General features: G+C 39.8%; 1 protein-coding gene across 1 annotated transcript in view; it reads right to left on the bottom strand.

The window, feature by feature from the left end:
• Positions 1-23,260, bottom strand: part of CACNA2D3 (calcium voltage-gated channel auxiliary subunit alpha2delta 3) — a 487,051-nt gene that overhangs the window by 281,169 nt on the left and 182,622 nt on the right. Inside the window, exon 5 of the mRNA XM_033140932.1 lies at positions 684-846. Coding sequence (XP_032996823.1) covers positions 684-846 — 163 coding nt within the window. The remainder of the gene's footprint in view (positions 1-683; positions 847-23,260) is intronic.

The raw sequence follows: 23,260 nt of genomic DNA, 5'->3' as shown, positions 1-23,260 counted from the left end.
ATAACTTGTCACTTTATACGGTGTGAATGAGTATCATTCGCTGCAATGTAATGATTGGAAATTAGTCAAGTTTTCTCAATGTCTTTCTTCACATGATTGAATTTCCCGTCCTACATTTTGTGCGATCCATATGTTTTGATATAAAAACTTGATAGCACAGCTTCAAATTTTCGGCAACATATTGTTTGCTTTATATTTGTCAGTTGAGCTGAAGTAAAACATATCCCCCGCTGACAGGAATGCCTGAAAATATTCGTGGACTTTACCATCTCTCAAGGAAAAAACCCCAATAATTCTGGTAACACGGATAAAATCTTTTCCTGCGTTTTCTAGAAACTCACTGCAATACAAAGGGGGGCAGCTTCAGAAATAAAAATGCACCAAAAGTATACAACAATATCTAGCTTGGGTGATAGAGCAGCACCCAGAAGTCACCACTTAAAACAGAATTTGATTATTTCCCCCTTATTTGGAACAGGATTGAGAAATGTACTTTCTCATGAATTGCTTTATATTTATTAGCTACATTTTGATTTTCTACAAAGGTGTTGGACTTTAATATATTGGTTCCCAGAAGCTTCTTTTAGTGTCGCTTAAACTTTCACAATGACTAGCTTTATCAAACTACTTTCTTGCATGAAGAAGCAGCTTTAATGTCATACAATGGAGTAACTTCCACTTACCTTTGTTGTACATGTTGGTTGGCACTTGGACATCACTCAGGGTAACATTCACAGGCAAGTTATTAAAATGGTCATTCGGTTCTAGGATGAATTCCTTCCCCAGTTCTAAGAAGTTCCCATCTTCATCCCGCTCATTAATGAGGACAGCATTGAAATATTCATACTGAAAAAGAAATTCAGTAATGACATTACCAAAACAGCACTCTTAAATACTTAAAACATGTTTATGCACTGCTTCAGTATTCATTACATCCTGCCATATACAATATTTGGATGAGAATGTAAGAAGAATCCTTGTGGATTAGACCAGCTAGTTGAGCACTCCATTTCCTAACAGTGCCCAATCAGGTTCCTCTTGGGAAGCCCACTAGCAGCACACAAAGACAATAAACCTCTTGCATCGTTGGCCTCCAAAAGTATAATGCTTATGATTGTAGGGGTGTGTGTTTGCATATAAACCTCATGACTTGCAGCCATCAACTCTTTTCTGTGCCACAGCTTTTACCTAATGGCTACGGCACAATCATATTTATCACTTCACATGTTGAACATATAGCCAAGGGGTAGGCAATCTGGTCCAATCGCCTTCTAAATCCGGCCCGTGGACAGTGCAGGAATCAGCGTGTTTTTACATGAATAGAATGTGTCCTTTTATTTAAAATGCCTCTCTGGGTTATTTGTGGGGCATAGGAATTCGTTTATTATTATTATTTTCCCCAAAATATAGTCAGGCCCACCACATGGTCTGAGGGACGGTGGACCGGCCCATGGGTGAAAAAGGTTACTGACCCCTGATATAGCCCATAGCCAAGCCAAGTGTTTTGCAATTACATCAGAACAAATGATTGCTGCAGGCCAACAACAACAAGGTGTAGACTGGCTCTGTGAGCTCAATATTTAATGTTCAATCCACAACTGCACGTAAAGATGGCACCTAGCTGAACATGGGTGCCGAAGGAACAGCACACAACCTGCTCAGCACCAGTACAACAAGCGCATTCATATTTATATTTAAACCTAACTTGTATTGAATAACAATTTTTGAAGTCTATACATTTGTTCTTTTAATGATTGGCCCTACAATTATTTTTAGCCAAATGAGTTGCATTTGTGGTGTAATTACCTTCCTCTTGACTACAGGCGTATATACCCTGATATGGCATTTGAAGGAGAAAGATTTGCAGATTTCTGGATAGGCTTTAGCCTTTCTTCAGACATTTAATAAAAGATAACCAAAAGCAATTTAGATTAAAAAATATTGATTATTTTTGTGTGTGACCTAGGTCAAACAAGAATTCTATCAAACTCTGTACAGAGCAAACTAACCTCTCAGTTATCTTTCACTCATAGGGAATTTGAAATAAAATAATGAAGAAAATATAGCGTTAGAAGATGTGTTAACTGTTTTTTGCTACTATACTATTGTTTCAGTTTTGTATTATTATTTGATAATCTTCCACAACAGAAAAATTAACCAACTATAACAGATCCAACTATAATATTGTTTAGTACTTATAGCATAAATTACTCTGGTTTCTCTTCAGATCATATAAATCTTTCACCTTTACTAATGAGGATCTTAATAATAATAATAATAATAATAATAATAATAATAATAATAATAATAATATATTTATACCCCACCCATCTGGGGTTTTTCACCTTTCCCCTGGCACAGTAACCAGGTGGGCAGAACCTCACACCAAAATGCAACACAGGTAGTAGTTATAGATTGTGATGGCATCTACAATACCCACAAAATACACTATTATTATTATTATTATTATTATTATTATTATTAAAAATCATCCTACACAGGACTGGTATGAAGTGTTGACTCCAGGAGAGGCCTACTGACAAGAGTCCCCTTGACCTGCAGTGCCTCCTATTCCCAAGAAGCCACTTTAGAGGCAGCATGGGAGTATGGAGTGCCAAGGAGGCGATACACAGAGTCTCCAAGGAGCATGTAGCTGCCACCACTGCCGCTGAAGGATGGATCTGCTGCCCCATGGATCCTGCCACCTTGCTTCATGGGTGGGCCAGCCCTGATTGAGGGTGTCTTGCCTAAAGGCCCTCCAAAACCAGGAGCCAATACTATTATTGTATCATTCTTCTGTTTCACCCATTTCGTGATGTTGGGTTGTTGTTGTTGTTGTTGCTGCTGCTGCTGCTGCTGTTTTCACATTTTTTAAAAACTGTATTTTATTTTTTAGTGTAACCTATCCCAGGAACACTTGAGCATTTGTCACTGCAAGTGTGTGATATAAACTGAAAGAATGGGTGCTAAATGAATGACTAGTAAGCAAAGTATTTCACTTAATAAATAAAATGAAGCCACTTTCCTGCTTTTCAAATCCAATGCTTTGTGTCCTGTAGATGTATAATAATGAATAGCATTTTTTTTCTAGCTCTCTGTGGCAACCACTGAAATATATGTACACAGTGATCTTTCTCATCCTTAATATCCTCCCCTAGCTAATCATACACGGCCCCTGTAACATTTCCTCTTCTTACACAGTTGAATTATCTCACATTTGCCAAGCTGAGTAGAATTGTCGCTTCATGTGGCCAGAATACTATATTGTTTTAAGATTGGGGAATTATGACAGGAGAGAGTTTAATGGAGCCAGACATGCTGCTGGAGCCTCCCTTAATCACTTGTGGCAAAGTTTCCAGGTAATTTTGTGGGTGGAGCAGGGGGGCTAGGGAGATTTCTGGTAATTAAACTAGATAAGCTGGATTTTCCTTAATTCTAAAAGGGTGCATGACTTTCCCTCCCCCATCTGAGGATGATGTGTAACCTCAGTGTTTGTGAATGGAAACAAAAAAAAAATATTTCTAACCCACCCTTCATTATGACTGATCTCAGAACAAGTTACAGATTAAAATCCATCCAAATTCAACATTCACAATTGGGGGGGGGGGTGGGGGTGGAATCCACTTAATAACAAGACCAGATAAAATTGATATATTACAACCAAATGCTTAAAATACAGATCCTTAAAGCACAGAGCGGGCTACAACCTAAAGCTAATATCCTGCAAATGCCCAAGGAAACAAATAGGTTTTCGCTTGGCGCAGAAATAAGAGAATAGTACATGCCAAGTGTATCACTAATGAGAGGGTGTTTCACAACTGAGGTGCTGCCACCCAGAAGGCCTTTTCCTATGTCATCATACAGCCAATAGGGGGACAATTAGGAAGGGCTTCCTCTGAAGCTCCTGGTGCATGGGCAGCCCAGTACAGGCAGAGGTGGGTATAAGGTCCCAGGTTGTTCAGGCTCATTACTAGCACCTTGAAAATGGCCTGAAAGCATACTGGCTTTGTTGTTGATGTTACATCTTTCAGAATTGGCATTACACATATTATTCTGGCCAGTTGAACCACTTAACACTCTAGCGGTCACTTTATGCATTAATTTGCAAGAAGTGTGGAATGAAGAGATTAACTAAAACAAGTTTCTGCCTTCCCTCAAAAAGCCTAATTATCTGCATTTGGAGGAAGTCCATAATGCCTACACCATTTGCTGAGAGGGGAGAGGCTGAGGTGCCAATCCACCTACTCACTCTCCTTTTCTCTGTTCCTCCCCTCCCCCCACACACACCTGAAGGGGGGTACAGAGGCAGCCCAGTATGGAAGAGGAGACCCAACCACCCTGCACCCCATAATATTTGGGAACTGCCTCTGTCTGAAGACTTGATGTGGGAGTGTTTAAGCTAAGTTTCCACCTATGTTTAGTCGGTATACTTGTATTATACACATCTAACACATAATACATATTAACACACAAGTTACAAAATGTCAATATGCTTCTTGTGAATCCAAACAGTCCTGCATTAAGCACTGTGTCCCTGGATCATCTCAAGAACTTCCATTACATCCCAGAACCTTCTAAAGAAGTAGAGATACCTGCTCAGTTCTGTCATTTTATTCATGCACATTTATTTGCTTTTCCTTTTCTATATAACAGCACTTTGCATCCAAACCATATTTTGATGTTTACAGGAGGGAAGTCTGCACAATATTACTTGCATTCAACTTGGCATTGATCCATTAGCAATCTTTTCCCAAGTACCACTTTTCTATTTATTGTGTAATCATTTTTATTATCATCTTATCTCTCAAGATAACAACCCTCTCTCTCTCTCTCTCTCTCTCTCTCTCTCTCTCTCTCTCTCCCTCCCCCCTGGCTTATATATAAATATTCAGGTGCTGAACACCATCCAGCCTCTTTCAACCGCCTTCTTTTGGAAATAGTGACTACTTCTTACACAATAGGTGCAATGTCACACTGGATAATTTTATTACTTGGTTGACTTTCCTCTCCCTCCTCCTTTTCCTCCCCATTCAGTCATGCTTCATATGCACACATGTTCTCTTTATTGCCCATTTCCTGGGTGCCTAACACCATACTTTCCCCACTTGCTCTCTCACACAGAGGAAAGGAGCAGTGCAAGCAAGTTGGAAGGGAAACGTCATAGCTAAAGGAGAAGAAAAGTTAACATACCCAATCTCCTATCTCCTTGGCTAGAGTGTATGCTAATAACAGAACTTGTGAGGTTGTTCAGGATGGGGGTGAGTTTGCCCCCCATTATTATTATTTTTCCTCACAAGGGTGTAATTAGTATCCTCAGCCAGAAACAGACTAGGTTCACTAATACTTATATGATAACGCTGGGAAAATCCCTAGTGGAGAGATTAAGGAAGGCCTTTTTTTTAGACAGAAGTCATGTTGTACAGCATTTTCTCTTGTGAACATCTGCAATTGATTTCGAGAGGGAAAGTGTGTGTGACAACTGAAAGGTGGTAGAAGGAAAATTAAAAATAAAAACTGGGTTTTTAAAAAATGGAATGCGAATCTATCTGGCTCTCTGACACCACATTTGAGATAATGCCCCAGGGAAAGGTGCTAAAAGCCATATTTGCTGACAACACAGATACTCGGAGCAGCTAAGCTCTAAGAGAAAATGACTTCAATTCAATCTTGTCAATAGAGGTCAGCCTTTAATACAACCTTAACAAGGTGATTCCAGAAACAGCACAGTATGTTGTGTCTATAACATATTAGCCTAATAAACAACAAAATGATTATTTACATTGGGACAACCCCAAGACAGACGGTGACATGATCACAAAGTGAGATCAATTTAATAGACCTAGAGAGAATAACAGTAAGAAAATCTTGGAATGTAACCTAATAGCAACAGTACTTAATAATTAGCATTTATAGGGTGCATTTCAAAGGTTCAAAGCAATCCGTATATATTACAGTAATGAATCAACAATTCAGCGTCACAGCTATTATTATTTCCATATTGTGCATGAGAGACTGAGAGGGAGTGGCTTATAAAAGGTACTTAGTGAGTTCATAGCTGAAATACAGAGGCTGGCATGGCTGGACACCTGCCAAGACCCAAGCCTGAGAAGAGGACCCACTGCAGACCAATGCAGACCCCATGGACCTCTTGCCATTACCCCCTCCTCACACACTCTGTATTCTTGGCATGCAGGGAGAGCAACAGCAAGCAATGGATTGAGCAGCTCCCCCTTTGTGCTCACTCATCTGACCTGTGAATAGTGGTGGTGACTGGGACCAGATGCAGAGGGAGAGCATGGTTGATCATCATGCTCAATGGCTGACCGAGGGAGGGGGTCTATTGAATTCCCAACCTGACCCTCTAAAAAAATATCCCAGACTGACCACTGGTGAGATTAGTGTTGAACCAGTGACATTCTGGCTTGCATTTCTTATTGCTACACTAGACCAGCCTTTAATAAAAAGTAGAAGTCATCTAGCAAAAAAAAAAATAGTGTTGATATTCTATTGCACTTGTGCAAACAACAACCAAAACCTTCTTGTACATGAGTACTACTTACATAGTTCACACAACTTTTCCCTTGTGTGATGACGGTCAGATGAGGGAGGTACGAACACACTTGGAATAGCAAGTACAGTTCTGGTCACTTCACTTCATAAAGGATACTTTATGTAGTGCTGGAAAATATTCAGAAAAGGGCTACCAAAATGATCAAGGGGTGGTGCAACTCCTCTTTAAGGTTAGAATAGGGTGCACTGGATTATTGCAATGCACTCTATGTGGGGCTTCCCTTGTGCTTGACCTGGAAACTACAGAACGTTGCAGCATGGTTGTTGACAGGAGTGAGACCCTGTCAGCATATAACACTTCTACTCAGAGATCTGCACTGGTTGCTGATTCGTTACCGTGCCTAGTTCCAGGTGTTCCTTTTAGTAAATAAAGCCCTTAACGGCTTGGGACTAGTTCACTCACAGAATCATCTTACCCCATAGATGTCAACTTGACCACTTGGACCTGTGGACAGCGTTCGAAACTCCTATTGTTCGAAACTCCCATTGTTCTAGGCACATTTTGTGACAGGGAATTTCCTTAATGCGAGCAATTTTTGATATCTGGGAGTAGTACTGCGCCTAAGTTTGATCTTTTTGCAGTCCATGGGACTCTCAAGAGTCTCCTCCAGCACCATAATTCAAAAGCATCAATTCTTCGGCGATCAGTCTTCTTTATGTTCCAGCTCTCACTTCCATACATTACTACTGGGAAAACCATAGCTTTAACTATATGGACCTTTGTCGGCAAGATGATGTCTCTGCTTTTTAAGATGCTGTCTGGGTTTGTCATTGCTTTCCTCCCAAGAAGCAGGCGTCTTTTAATTTCGTGACAGCTGACACCATCTGCAGTGATCATGGAGCCCAAGAAAGTCAAATCTCTCACTGCCTCCATTTCTTCCCCTTCTATTTGCCAGGAGGTGATGGGACCAGTGGCCATGATCTTAGTTTTTTTGATGTTGAGCTTCAGACCATATTTTGCGCTCTCCTCTTTCACCCTCATTAAAAGGTTCTTTAATTCCTCTTCACTTTCTGCCATCAAGGTAGTGTCATCAGCATATCTGAGGTTGTTGATATTTCTTCCGGCAATCTTAATTCCGGCTTGCGATTCATCCAGTCCAGCCTTTCGCATGATGAATTCTGCATATAAGTTAAATAAGCAGGGAGACAATATACAGCCTTGTCGTACTCCTTTCCCAATTTTGAACCAATCAGTTGTTCCATATCCAATTCTAACTTGCTTCTTGTCCCACATAGCTTCTTGTCCCACATAGAGATTTCTCAGGAGACAAATGAGGTGATCCGGCATGCAGCAACATCTTAAATCTTACAATTCAAAACCAATTTCTTCAAACTGTATACAAACAGCTGAGAAAGCTGGGTGAAAGGGTACAAAATGACTGAATGTATTTGTAAGTAAAGTGAAAGAGATTCTGAACTGAACATGTACAAATCCTCTGCAGATTATTTATTGCTCTCCCATGTAATGTAGCAATCAGGTCAGCTAAACCTGCAGTCAGAATAACAAGGCCACAATGATGACTTAATTTTTAAAAGTTTTTTAAAAGCACATCTGTCTAGAGCCAAATGATTTTGAAAAAGTAAAACCAATGCATCTGTCTTAGTCATAAAATCTCATTTTGACACAGAATTACTTAAAGAAAAGGGAGAAGAGAGGTAGTGAGGCTGTCATCCTATACAAACTTACTTGGGAGCAAATTTGGTGGAATTTTGAATAGATATGCATAGGATTTATTTCCAGTCTTGTACTGCACTGCACTGTACTGTACTGCACTGTACTGTACTGTAGTCTTGCTGTTAAATGATATCCAATAAAAATCTATAAACAAATCACTAAATACTCGTAAAGATTGATATGTATGCTGCCCAAAGGGCAAAATAAAAATCTAGAATTTCATCTCAAAAAGTTTATTATTATTGTCCGGGTAACATCAGACCTTATTAATAGTATAGTGTGCAGAAGTGCTGATTTACTCTTTAAAACTTTCTTACTGAGATTCAGCATCTGCATACAATAAATTGGATAGTTCTCTATTGGGAGAGAGAGAGAGAGAGAGAGAGAGAGAGAGAGATCATAATTCGGGTCATAATTGCATTTGTACATTCTCTATATATAATAAAAATGCAATAATGTCACCATGCAGCCCCTATTGGAGGATTTGTAGTGCCACATCACAATCATGATAGTAGGGAAACAAACCCTCCACCAGCAACAAAAGGGGAACAAGTTTTAAAGAAGACTGCTGCCACTGCCAATGACCTTTCCTAAAATAAAATAAAAAAAACCTATTTAGAGACACACACCCAATAAGCAAAATGGTCCCCTACTCAGGGGGAGCTGAATTTCAACTAAATTTAGGTGAATTTCACCTAAATCCTAAAATTAAAGCTGAAAGTTGTCTTTGATCTATTTTAAAAAAATACAGATGAGCAGCAACAGCTTCAATAACAATTAATAGCTCAGAAATAAAATATCATGTACAATATTTTATTTTATTTTATTTTATTTATTTTATTTTATTTTATTTTATTTTATTTATTTTATTTTATTTTATTTTATTTTATTTTATTTTATTTTATTTTATTTTATTTTATTTTATTTTATAAAGAGATCTCCCAGAGTAACATTTTCACAGTAACCCTTTGGCTAGTTAGTTAAACTCCTTGTTATGTATACTGTGAACAATTTCTAGTTACTACATTAATCTGAAATCAGCTTAAAACCTGTCATCAATGGTATTTAAATTAAATGTGATTTACAATCTGAGTAACTATTGCTGCTGCCATTGTAAGGAAGTCTGTGCAGGTTGTTGTTGTTGTTGTTGTTGTTGTTGTTGTTATAACACACACCAAAAATGGTGAAACGATAAAAATGATACTCGAAAATTGTTCTATTCTATATCGAACAGATTAAAGGATATAAAAGGACCAAAGATCCATTGTATGTGTTATTAAAGTATTCCTACATGCCCATAGAAGAAATTGGCATGGAAGTGGTACTGATTATTTTGACAGCTCCAAAAATAGTCATCGATTCTTATTGAAAGAAGCATCCCCATCCCCCTTTATCAAAGAAGATTTACAGAATACTATCTGGAAGGGCATATTTTGCAAAACAAGCTTGCACAAAAGAACAAAAATCACATTTCTTTAGAATAACAAATTTCAAGGTGGTGTTAGCCCTGTGCACTCTTTTCGTTGACATAACAAAGTCAGACATAAACCCTCTCCAAGTCAGCCAGATGTGCATCCCAAACAACTACAATTTCCTCTCCTCTCCAGGAATCTTCACATTGTTAGAGGTTGTATGTTAAAGGGTCCTTTTAAACGAGTTAATTGGGATTGGATGGGAAAGCATTTCCTCTGACCTAAATCAATCTTCCATCCCAGGACATTTCAATCTTTGAAAGGGATGGACCTTCTAATGATAGCTTAAAGGATGCTGGAGGGAGATACTGGGTTGAAATATGCATACCATTAGGCACACATCCCACAATTTCATCCTCCACTCTCCCATGTAGCATGGGGAGTGGGGTTTATCCCCTTTCAATGTGTTGTATCAAACGATTCAGGGATAGTCATGCCAGACCCAAATCTGAGTACTATGCCTACTGTATTTATTGCTTTACAATTCCCCCCACTTCCTCTAAGGAGTGATGGGCGGGGTATAAGTAATAAATTATTATATTAAATTATTATATGTATATCCATCTTCTTCTGCAAGCTAACCTCTGTGGAGATTCCAACCAATGTTGTGGAATAGTTGATGTCAGGTTTTGTAGCTTAAAGAACACAAAATTTGTTGCAGCCTTGAGGAAGGGGGATCTCCTTCATACACACACATTTCCTTTCCTTTCTTTCTAAGACACCCAACCCACAACACAAATACAAATACACAAATGTTTCTCCTCCTTTCCCTTTCTGTATTTCCCATCTGTGCTTTCATTTGGGGCCATGATGTACAAAAACGGCATGGTTGTTTGGTGTGGCTCTGAGTTTGTACGCTGGTTTGGACAGTCCAATTTTCAACTCACAACCAGGAACTATTTATCCATAGTTTAGCAGTTTGGGGTTATCAGACTGTAGTCAGCACAATAAGATGGAATGCCAGGTTCACCCCTCCCAACCACCCAAAATAGAACGGGGTGGGTGGGTGTTTCCACTTAAAGAGTATGTAGATAGGGCTTGGTGGCAGAAACACTAGCAAGAAGCACAGCATGACAAAATAACTGTCCTGGCATTGGTTCTTGGGGATTCTGTAGCACAGGCTACTCACTTTTCTTTGTCATTTGGCAGCCTTGCCAAGTGAATAAAATTTCCCTGGTAATCAGCAGTGGGACTGGTTGTAACCCCTGGCAAAGCAGCAGCATGCAAAGAATGTTTTGTTCATCATTTCCTTGGAAACATAAGTAACTGGGCCAGCAATTCAGTCTTCTTTACCTAAACAGCCACTTGGTGAGAACCCAATTACCTCTCCCGCCACTCCATTTGACTAAGCATGCAGAGCCCAGCTGCTAAATCAGCCTGGGGAGGCATGCACTCAACCCTCCTATGCACATATAATATTCCTCTAAAACTGGGAATATGCATAGAAGCCTGCTTCCACCTATATATTGCCCCCGCTGGACTGGGGCACTGGAGTATAAGATTTATCTGACAGGAGGAAGTCAAAATAATGAACGGTCTACAAGGCTGACCCAATGGCTATTAATTCAGGTTTTTCAGACCTAAGCTGCTTCATTGATGAGTTGCTATATGTAAATTCCAAGGGTAAAGTTGCACTGAGTACCTTTATCTGCCAAGATAAAGACTGAACGAGGTCCTCCTACCTAAATATAGTGCCATAATAACACTTCATTAAGTAACCATATATCATTTCTTATTGTGGCTACAGTAATATATGGAGTGACCAGACCACACAGACATCACAGCATAAACGCATACAGCATGTCGTGAAAAACCCAACACACAGTATGTATCTTTACCACTTACCAATTTGTACTTTAAACCAACACGGAGATTTAAACCAGACTTTCCTTTTTAAGATTTAGTGACAAAAAAGGCAAGGCTTGGTTCTCTTCACACTGGCAATACAACCTCAAATGTCTTCTAGCAATGTGGAAGTAATAATGTGAATCTTAGCTTAGCCAATGTCCAAGATTATGAACTGGGAGTATAGGCAGAGTTTTCCTCTGTTCTGGGATGGTACTGAAAATTCTTAGGAAAGTGAGAGTAGAGAAAAGGCATCAATCAAATCAACATCAGGGTTTGTTTTAAAGGAATTCTTACAGTACAGTAATATTGCTTTTGTGAGAGAGAAAACATGAGAAGCTATTGCTCTATGTGCTTACTTACACACAGCAACCACATTTGAATTTTTTAGTCAGTGGCTGCACTTGGACATAATGTCAGTCAATCTAGACTGACAATCTAGACAAAACTAAAATAGAAGGACCCATGGTCTGCGTGGGTATAAGGCAGCTTCTGATGTTCATAAGCCTGGATGAGTTTCCTGTTTACTTATTTATGATAGCTCAGTCAGTAGAGCATGAGACTCTTAATCTCAGGGTAATGGGTTCAAGCCCCACATTGGACAAAAGATTCCTGCATTGCAGGGGATTGGACTAGATGACCCTTGTGGTCCCTTCCAACTCTACAATTCTGTGATATATTCAGACTGCTTTTCTGGGCAAATACCAACCCAACTAAAGGTTGCCTCACGTGTTGTGAAGCAGCACATTATTGGTTACACAGGTGGGGTGTGTAGAGGCAAGTGTAACATGAACTAGATGTACACATCTACATCGTTTCAGGGATTCTTGCAATACTGGGGAGGGGGGTTAAAAATGTTAGCTGAATTTCCAGGAATTAGGGCTGTGAAACTACCCTGATGAGCCCTTTGACAATACCTACTGTGTGCTTGAAGAACTTCAAGAAGGTTTTCATGGGTTCAAATGGCACGCTAAAGGGGCCTAAGGGAATAAATTAGCCAGCATAGAGGTGAGAGTCCCTTCATCTTCAGAGAAGGGATGTTGGAAGGATACTTTGGTGTCATTTGTTTGCCAGTGGGGGTGCGACGAACCTCCACTTCAGACTCTCCCCTCGTTACTAAGTGAATTTTTAATCAGGTGTTCTGGGTCAAATTACAATGCACCCCACCTGTCCCTCTGAGGTCCGTCTGTTATTTCACTTCCCTTTTATTAATAATCTGGGAATTTCTTAGTAACGGGAGTTTTCCTGTCCAGCGGCCGTGGCCGGTTATATCCTCTGCTCCGGGCTTCAGGGGTTAACCTCTCCTTTGCCTACAGTTCGGGGTCTCTCCTTATTAGATCTCCTCACTATATCAGTTAGCTAAGCCCTCTTAGCAACTCTGTGGCAATACCAGGGTTTCCGCCCGCCAGCCCCTCCCGAGGGAACTCCAAGACACAAACTATCACCCTTCAGTTTAGTTTTGTCCTTTCCCTGAGTTCACCTCCTCAAGAGCCTATATAACTCGCTGGACCAAATGAAAGACGATATTTTCTTAGCTCAACAATAAGAGGTCTTTATTTCTTACAGAACATAACGGTTTCAGTGATGGTTCATAAGCTTAGTTTCATAACAGTGTAAACTCTTTCTTTCAGCAACATATACACATCTTCAACGATCCTAACCTAACCTAACCTAAACCTAACCTGGCCCCACACCCTCCTTCTTCCAGTCACCACTCTCCTCACACTAACGGCTGCTCCCTCCTTTTAAAGAGCGGAATGTCCCGCCTCCCAAGGGGTATCTGCCACTCAAACTGGGGTGCCCATTAACTCCTAAAACACCGTGGGTTTCTGAACATCCCCTAACTTAGATCTGATTCATTACAGGGGGTCATGGGGTGAACTACAGGGAATCCATGATCCCTCCTGACCCCCCAAAATCCCCAAACACTGCTGTGTCATAGCAGAATCAAGGTGAGGAGCTGCTTGAGCTGGGCTGTGAGAAAATTGAGGAAAAGAATGTGTGGATTTCCAATGGTATATTTTTGGTATGTGCTAATACTGCATATACACAGACAAAATATACCATCAAAACACACACATATTTTTGCAACTTAGGTGCAGATTGGTGGCAATAAAAATCAGTGACAGTAAACAAGGCAGTACTGTACTCTCAATTCTGTCTTATGTACAATCTGCCACTTCTATTTCCCTTGGCCAGATGGGGGAAGGAATCAAGTGGAGAATGGAAAAGATTTCTGTATCCAAATGTGTAGTCCAAATGTAGTTAATGCTGTTAAAGTGGGGGGGGGGAGCAGCATGCCTTGGAAAATGGCTTCCAGATCTACCTTGCTCTGGTGGGTCATAATCATTTCCAGGATATTCCAAAGAAAAGAAAAGAAAACTTTGATTACATGTATTTTGATGAAAGATAGAAACATGTGAACTAAACCTCCCACACCCAAAAGCATTTCCATCAGTCTTTATTGAGTGCCATGGGTATCTCAGAGAGCCCCCAGCGCAGAGCTACGTTGTTTCTTAGCCAAATCTCATCATCCATTACACAAGGTTCAGTTTCTCCGTCATAAGGCAACTCTATATATGAAAAGTAAAATGTATTTTTATTCGTTCTTGCCAATTCAGTACCGTTTTCATAAACAATAAAAAGATTAGCTCACTACCTCTCCTCTTGCTTTCCAGATTATATGAAAGATTTTTTGGATCGTGCTTGCTGTGTTTAATTCAGAAGGTACCATAAGTTTGCTATTCCATCATTGGCCTTAAGCTTAGGTTGGCTTTCTCATTATAGCTCATCATAACAAAACCCATCTGGAGGATTCTTCCTCCTCTCTGACCTGTACCTGCTTTCCATTTCTTTCCCATCTAATTTTCTTTCTTTATATAGACTATGGAGTGAAAATACATACTGAAATCCTACTGATTCTTAACAGCACACACTACATCCAGGTCAGGAGAATCCTTCAAAGATATCATTCCTAGAAACACAAGAAAGCTGCAACACACTTATCCGAGAGTAAGGCACACTGAACTCAGCTGGACTTCCTTCTGAGTGGACATGCATAGGATTGCATTGCTCACTGCCTTACACTGAGTCGACTCATTTGTCCATCTAGTTTAATATTGTCCACACTAAAGAGCAGCACCTCAAAATAACAGGGGTTTAACCCGAGACCTTTCATAAACAAAGGATGTTATCTATCCCTGAACCACAGCCCTTCCCCATAGTTTTCGCAGATGAACCTCTAAAAATAAAATGAAACCTGGAAATCCCTAAAATTAGCACAGAGAGTTTTCCTTAGGTGGCAGTGATTTCTCCCAACACTATCTCAACCCCAGTCCTAGGTGAGCTCACCAATGGAATGATCTGTAAATCAAGTTTTTGTTACTTAATTCACTTGCTGAAAGTTTTGGGAGCAAAACATTGTTGACATGTGGCTATACATTGTATATGCAGAACAGCAACCAATAGAACTACTGTAATACAATCTACAGGTGAAACTTGAAAAATTAGAATTGAAAAGTTCATTTATGTAAGCAATTGTTTTCATTAGCTACTGGAGTTTAATATATGAGATAGACTCATGACATGCAAAGCAAGATATGTCAAGCCTTTATTTGTTATAATTGTGATGATTATGGCATACAGCTAATTAAAACCCCAAAGTTGAGATTGTTAATTTGGGGTTCTCATCAGCTGTATGCCATAATATCACAATTATAACAAATAAAGGCTTGACATATCTTGCTTTGCATGTCATGAGTCTATCTCATATATTAATTTCACCTTTTAAGTTGAATTACTGAAAGAAATGAACCTTTCCACGATATTCTAATTTTTCGAGTTTCACCTGTATATTTGCTATTGTTTTCAGTCTGCAAACAATATGAAATTGATGACTCCCTCCAGATTTGCATTGCTTTTCCTTTGCATTTAAATGAACGGTGTGGAAAAAAGATAATTACTATATAAAATTCCACCACAGCAGACAGCAAGACGAAAGACGTAGTTTTTGTCAGAAACCAAACTGCATTGGAACAGAAAGAGTGCTGCATGCAACGAACATGGACTGGAATGGAAACCGATGTTTTATTACATCCTTACTCCCAATAAAATAGGCATCTGTTTGACACTATTACTCATCTCTTTAAAAAACTGTGTCTTTCCTTCTGCTTTCAATTCTGCCTCTTCTTGATTACATCTTCACTCTCCTGTGTGTCTTGTTAAAAAAGACATTTTCAACCATTCTTCTTAATGTAAGTGTTCTGAATTTTGATATTTATGTCTCCTAATGGAAGCCACAACTTTTTTTTTTCCACCCTCCCCTTTTCCTTTCTTTAAAGGCACACAGAAAATCAACTTGGGGATTTAGAGAGTGGCAGTAGCTTATGTGAAGCTTGCAAAGCTTGTAGTTTAATAGCAGTGCCTTGAGCACCAAGTCTGCAGGGACATTAAAGTAAAATTAATTCTCATTTTATCTCGCTCTTTCAGTTTTTGCTGTTGGCCAGCAAATGCCAGAGTGAGTAGTGTGTTCACTACTGAGGAATCTTTCACATCAGTTTGTAACATGGGGATTAGTAAATCTCTCAGAGACAGAGATGCTTACAACATTACTTTGCTTTTAATGCCTTTTTATTTTATTTTCCGTCAATAGGTCTTTGGGGCTTGTAGGAACTGAATGCCTATTTCGGAAGGGGTGTACATTTGAGGGGGTTTACGGTGGTTTGCTGTAAGGCTTAGGTCGGAGGAAGCAGACTTACCTCACAGGGTTTGGAAGAATCTGGTGTTAATATGGCCATATTTTGCAAGAAATGTTTTCTGTGGCTCACTGCTTCATGAAGCACACTTCTTACACTTCCCATGTAATGTGAGGGGTGGGGTCTTGCACATCTCCCCTGCAGTCACCCAAATGGGAGGTGTGCATGTTGCACTTGTTATACTGGAGGCACAAGGCTCTTGCACTCATGCTATTGTCACTTGTTTGTAATGCCCAAAGGCACTCAAGGTCTCAAGTCTATGAGATTTATTGATGTCAACCTTCTGGAAGCATTTTCACAGGCACCACTTACTTCATTGTAGTGATTCAAGAGTAAGAAAAGTCTTGGCCAAAATTACTAATAATAAAAGTGCAAAAGAAAACTAAGCTCACTGGTCTGTCCATTCATGCCTGTATTGTACTAAAAAGTTCTTAATAAACTGAGGGGTTTGGTTTTTTGTTTTTTGTTTTGCACAATTAGATGATGTTAGTTTTTACCATAACTGGATCCTCTTCTGCTTAAATCAAAATAAATGCCTTAAATGAGTACGACTCTCAGAGGGGTTTATATCTATAGGCCTTAATGTTCCCATTGGGTCAGGAGATGGGGGAAATGAACTCATAGAAACTGATGATGCCATCATGGAACTCCTCATTGCTTAGTTTCATGGGCGGCAGCTATGAAAAAGGCAAATTCCATGCTAGTGAACATATGGGCTGAATCTAGACACATCAAAGAAGCGTTTCAGTTTAAAGCATTGTAAATTTAAACAGGGAAAACAAGTAGAGAAAAACGGGACTCCACGTCGCCATCTGGTGGCACAGTTATATTGCATATAGGTAAAGGTAAAGGGACCCCTGACCATTAGGTCCAGTCGCGAAGAACTCTGGGGTTGCGGCGCTCATCTCACTTTATTGACCAAGAGAGCCGGCGTACAGCTTTCGGGTCATGTGGCCAGCATGACTAAACCACTTCTGGTGAACCAGAGCTGTGACCGGAAACGCCGTTTACCTTCCTGCCGGAGTAGTACCTATTTATCTACTTACACTTTGATGTGCTTTTGAACTGCTAGGTTGGCAGGAGAGATTGCATATATAATGCAAAAAAATCGCTTTTCTTTACCAGTCTAGCTGAGTCCTAGGAAAGTAATTGAAAATAAAACTGCTGATTTGTATAATGCAATTATACAAATCTATGGTGCAACTACATTTGGAATCCTGCGTACAGTTTTGGTTGTCTTACCTCAAAAGGGGTATTTTAAACTTGGAAAACATTCAGAAAATAGCAACCAAAGTGCTCAAGGGGGTGGAGTGACTCCCCTATGAGGAAAGGTTACAGCATTTGGGACTATTGCGCTTAGAGAAAATGTGAGTGAAAGGTGACATGATAGAAAATTTTAAAATTGTGCATTGCATTGTAACACTAGAACTTGTGGACAGCTAATGAAGCAGAACAATGGAAGATTTGGGACAGAGAAGAGAAAAAACTTCTTCATGCAATGTATAAACTATGGCACTTGCTCCCACAAGTTAGGCAGTGATGGCTGCCAACTTAGATGGATTTAAAAGAGGATTAGACAATTTCATGGAGGATAATTCCATCAGTGTCTACTAGCCTGATGTAGGTTATGCTCTTCTGAATACCACTTGCTGGACTGGAAACCTCAGGATGAGAGTGTGTTCCTCATGTATCTGGTTGATCACTCTAAGAGCAGTATGCTGAGCTAGATTGGCCATTGGTCTGATCCAGAAGGTTCTTCTTCTGTTATTTTTGTACTATAGCGGAAACATAAGATTCTTCTTCATTGGAAATGGAAAAGTCCCATGGTATTGCAGGATGAGCACTACAAGTCTCTGAGGGCTCATTTTCACCTTCCTAGGCCAGTATCATTGTCATCCCATTCTCTGCTAAAGAGGTCCCTTCACTGTTGGTGCTGAGACCTCATAGCACCATCAGAATCTTAGGGTTTACCACCTGTTCCATCTGCTTGTTCCACAATCCTCCTATTGGTGCTGTGGCCTCAGATGTAGAGTGATGTGTTAAAATTCACTCGTGTCCTCTTTCAACTTCATCCCAGCTCCTCACAATGGAACAAAAGCACGAGCTGCTTGTACATTGAGCTTTCACCCCTTCAGACATTTCTGCCATATAGCCTTCTGCAGACCTCACACAGTTTTGTATAGTGGAGCAGGAACTGCATTCAGACAGTGCTCTGTTCCTTTCCACAAACTTAAAATGAGCAACTCAGGCCCATGGCTATGTTGACATACACCTTACACTTGGCCTTCATTTTCTGTGGTTACTGTTTCTTATAGTCTCTACCAAGTTGGTGCTTTGGGTTGTATCATGAATCACAAAAGTCTCTTGCCCATCAGTACCAAAACTCTGATGCAGTCATGGACATCAGATGTTTCTGAATAACTGAACCAATTGGCCTCAGCTTAATTTTTCTACTTTAGGCCCATGTCTTTCCATGTCATAGTTTTGCTCAACTATTTTACTGGAAGTGTAAATTACCAGCAAAGCACATGAGTAAAGCAGCAAAGAATAATTAGGTCTGACTATGACACATGGCAAACAATTATGGACTCACATACACAGACTCATTGTCAAACTTGCTCCAGGCTTGGAAATGTCTTCACATTTTTCCACAGTTTATAGAGGAATTTGGTATGTATAAAGTATATAATTAGTATTATTAAATGTGATTAATTCATACTGTGGGAAAATGTAGAAAGAACTGAAAGATAGTTTGGCAAATTCCCTCCCCTCTCCCCATTGAAAATGCAATCAAGCATGTGCATATTTGTCTCCCTGAAAATCCAAACAAAGCCAGAACACAATTATGGAATCTGGCTTTTTTCTCCCCTAGCTGAAGTAATGTATGCCCCATTTTTCATTGTCAGAATCTGTACTGGAAGTCCTTTATTTGAGTCATATCATTTCACAACACAGTTATTGGGGTCAGCTGGCTCACCCTGATACCACTCCCTATGCTCTTGCCTGTCTTTCTTCTTCTTGTTCCTCTCTCAGGTTTTCATTTGGCTGCTGGTGGCAGTTCAGCGACAGACACTGCAGTCACCATTTCTAAAAAAGAAAACCTCTCTCCCTCTCTCCCATCTCTTTCTCTCAGCAGAAGCTGTGGGAAACACAGCAACCTGGGTCTACCTCCCATCGTTCTAGAGACACCACCTTTTGGATCCCATTACATTGGTTTAAACGCCACATTTCTGTGTTGAAGATTAGATCACTGCAGTGTGTTTTTATTGGGCTTCCCTTGCCTTTGGTCTGGAAGCCTTTTGTTAGTGCAGAATGCTTCAACGCGGTTGCTGAGAAGGAATGAGTCCCTCTCAGCATGTGTCATCTCTGCTCAGAGACCTGCACTAGCAGCTGATTTGTTACCAGACCCAATTCAAGGTGTTACTATTAGAATATAAAGCCCTTAACAGCTAAGGATCAGCTTACTCAAAGGATCACTTTATTCCATATACACCCATTCAACCACTTCAATCTGCGGAACTGTCACTTTTACAATTGCTGCACAATGTTGTAAGGAATTGATCTTATAGTGTGGTAGCTCCTAAACTCTGGAACTCCCTGCCCATTGCCATTAGGTAAGCGGCCTTTGTTGTACTCTTTCGGTACTTGCTAAAAGCCTTTTTGTTCAGGCAAGCCGACTCAGATGCAAAGCTGATCTGTAATTATAATTTATATTTTAAACTGTTCAATGTATTTATATTTTGATTTTTAATGTAGTTTTAACCTGGACTTCTATTAACTATTTGAATGTATATGTTATACATTTTTAAGCTGCTTGGAGGTTTTATTTACTAGTAAGTAGTGTACAGATTCTGCAACGGGAGATGCAGCGAGTTAAGGGATGTGGTCAGGTGGATTTCACTCACTGTGCTTGAAATGTTCTATGAGGATTGGGGTCCTTTGTTTCTGTTATGTTTAACAGTTTCAATCCTGGCACCTTTGTGCAGCTGCCGGGGGCCTAACCTGCTGAGTCCCTCATTTACAGTATGTAGCTATTAAGTGGCTATTATTCACTTTTGCTATAGTGCCCAAGCCTGCATCAAGAATTAATTGCCCTTACATAAAAATTCAAAGCTCCAAAAGCAATTTGGGAGGCGCTGCAACTGTTAGAGTTCTATATTATAGTATTCCATAGATGCAGAACCTTTAAATTCCAGCCATCTATGCTCCCCAGAAGGAATGGGGTAGGCAGTCCCAAGAAGACTAAAAACTGTCTGCTTCCAATGTGCTGTGGTTAATCTGAAGATAAGAAACTTCAGTGTCCTCAAAATATGGTGGTCAGGTTGTTGACTAAAGCCTGGTATGTTCCCCCCCCCCCACCTGCTAAAACATATGCAATGGCTCCCTATCTGTTTCTGGGTTCAGGTTCAGAGCCTTGATTTGGGTCTCTATAACTATAAATAGTTTACGACCAGTGCATCTGACTTCCTTTTCCCAGTATGAGTCTGCCTGTGCATTAAGATCATCTGTATTCCCACCTGTGATTCCTTGAGCTCAAGGAAAAGCAGGATATAAGTATTTTAAACAGAAGTAAATACTGTAGATAGCCTAAATCTGTAATTAATGTTACAAGTTCTCAGGTAAGGGGTTGGTATACATGTTGCTGTTTAAGCACACAGTCAAAGCTAGCAATATATGCAGTCATTATGCCACTGTGGTCTTATTTCACTTAAACAATCGTAAGAGAATTGCAGATGGCTTAAGGGTTGCAGAATAAGTGATTTTCATGTCTGTTGCACTCAATGTATTGCATATGCTTTCCTTTAGACAATGAAAGAAATTTTCAGCAAATTGATTTTATTTGATTATTTGACATTCCTTCATAATGTTTCCATTTTAAACTTGAGGAAAACATTCTGAATTAATAAGATTTTGAGCAACAAGATCTAGCTTAATTAGGAGTGGAAATATGTAATGTCTGCCAGATATTTATTTCACTGTTGTGGTGCAGCAGAGATGATATATACAAAATTAAGATGTACCATTTGCTGTTGACCACAAAAAGCTCTTACTGAGTGAGCGGAAGGCCATTACCAAACAGATTACTGAGTCACATACTTTCAGCCATTGTAATAAGGTTTTACTACATTACACATGTGGGAAAAGGTAAACAAACAGTTAGGTTAGGGGAGAGCATGACCTACATACTTCAAAATGTCCCATTTATTGCTCAATTTTAAGAAGATGACACACTTAAAAGTTCCATTTTCTTGTCTTCTGTGTCATGAGTCTGATGCCTTATTTCCATAGCCAATTATCAGACTCTCTTTCTCTTCTTGTACATTTGATCTGTTTAACGTGTGTTTCGAAATTACAGATGCAATCCAATGCACAGTAACATGCCTTCAACGGCAGCACAAATCGCATAACTGCTGTGTATTTGCAGGACACACGTACAGGGAAAAGCAAGGAGAGAGGACAAATCTATACGAGAGAAAAGGGTAATCAGAAAGAATGGGAGGGGGTATACTAGTGGCCAAGTACGTAAATTAAAACATCCTAAATGTGGGTGGATCCCAGATTTTTCCCATAAATTTTTGTCTCTCCTCTGAAAGCAATTAATTTAATAAAAGTCAAAACATTTGCCATTTTTGGCCCCACAGTTTGACTCCCCAGGGGGTTCTTGAGCCTCAAAGACTGCTAGGTCAAAAACAATGGTTATAAATTTAAATTTTCCTGAAATAAACCCAGAGTTTAAGAATGGGGTACCAGAGTTTTAACTGTTGTTCTATAGAACAGTATATAGATGCACAACTAAAAAGTGTCATTTGCTGGTATCCTAAAAGAAAAATTATCACAGTGCAATTCTACACATGTCTACTCCAAAGTAAAAACCACTGGATCATAGCTGTCAACCTTCCCCTTTTTTTGCAGGAAATTCCTCTATCAGTACTATAGGGGAATTTCCTGCAAAAAAGGGAAGGTTGACAGCTATGCACTGGATTGAATGGGACTTATCCCAGGGAAGAGTACATGGGATTGCACTCTTAGTGACTGACAATTCCCAAGTGAATTAGTGAGTCACATATTTTGAGTTATTGTTATTAGCTTTTACTATAACGTGTAGGAAGACATAAACAAATGGTTTCTTTGGGGCGGACAGAAATCTACGTAATTTAAAGTCATATACGTAATTTGTTGGATCATCTTTCCGTTTTCTGTCTGATGGAGCTAAACTCTACCTAGGAAGGAGCTTTACAAATGTGGTTCAAAGGGCCTCAGATTATACATTTTATAATCTGGGTTTTCAAGAAAAGGGGCCTTCCACCTGTTTATCCTACCCATGCCCTAATGTTGAATCTTTGGGCCAAATCAGACCTATGAAACAGAAGCTTACAGATTTGGCTATGAGGTTTAGGTGAGAGTTTAAAATTTTAGAGTATACAAGGGAGGAGAGCTTTAAGATGTTTTCCCCAATCTGTTTTTGATATCACAATACAACCAGCAGAGAGAAAAAGCAGCAGAGTCCAGAGATGTGAAGTGGGGAAGGAAAAGTTTCTCTCCCCTACCCTGTACATTCCTTTTGCTGGGTTTATTCTGCCGCTCCAATACTTTTATGCCAACATTCAGAACTAAAAAGCCCTTTCAAGGGGCACACACACCATTAAAAAGAAAAGAAAAGAAAAAGAAAACATTGGGGGGACGGACAGCAACAGGAGTACTGTAGACCACTTAAAGCATATAAAAGGTGTTAACCTCTACCCCACTTTACAGACAAGCTGATAAGTGCATGTTTAACAAACACACAGATGTCTGGTTTGGCTCTTAGTTGGTATGAGATAGCCATGTTGTGGGTGGACCTCCAGATGTTGTTGGACTGCAGGTTCCATCAGCCCTGACTATTAGCTGTGCTGTGATGGGGGTTGGAATCCAACAACAACATCTGGAGGGCAACCAAGTTCCCC

The sequence above is a fragment of the Lacerta agilis genome, chromosome 2 (genome assembly GCF_009819535.1).
Source record: "Lacerta agilis isolate rLacAgi1 chromosome 2, rLacAgi1.pri, whole genome shotgun sequence".
Lineage (NCBI taxonomy): Eukaryota > Metazoa > Chordata > Lepidosauria > Squamata > Lacertidae > Lacerta > Lacerta agilis.
The sequence above is the reverse complement of the archived record's forward strand: the minus strand, read 5'-3'. Positions and strand labels throughout refer to the sequence as shown.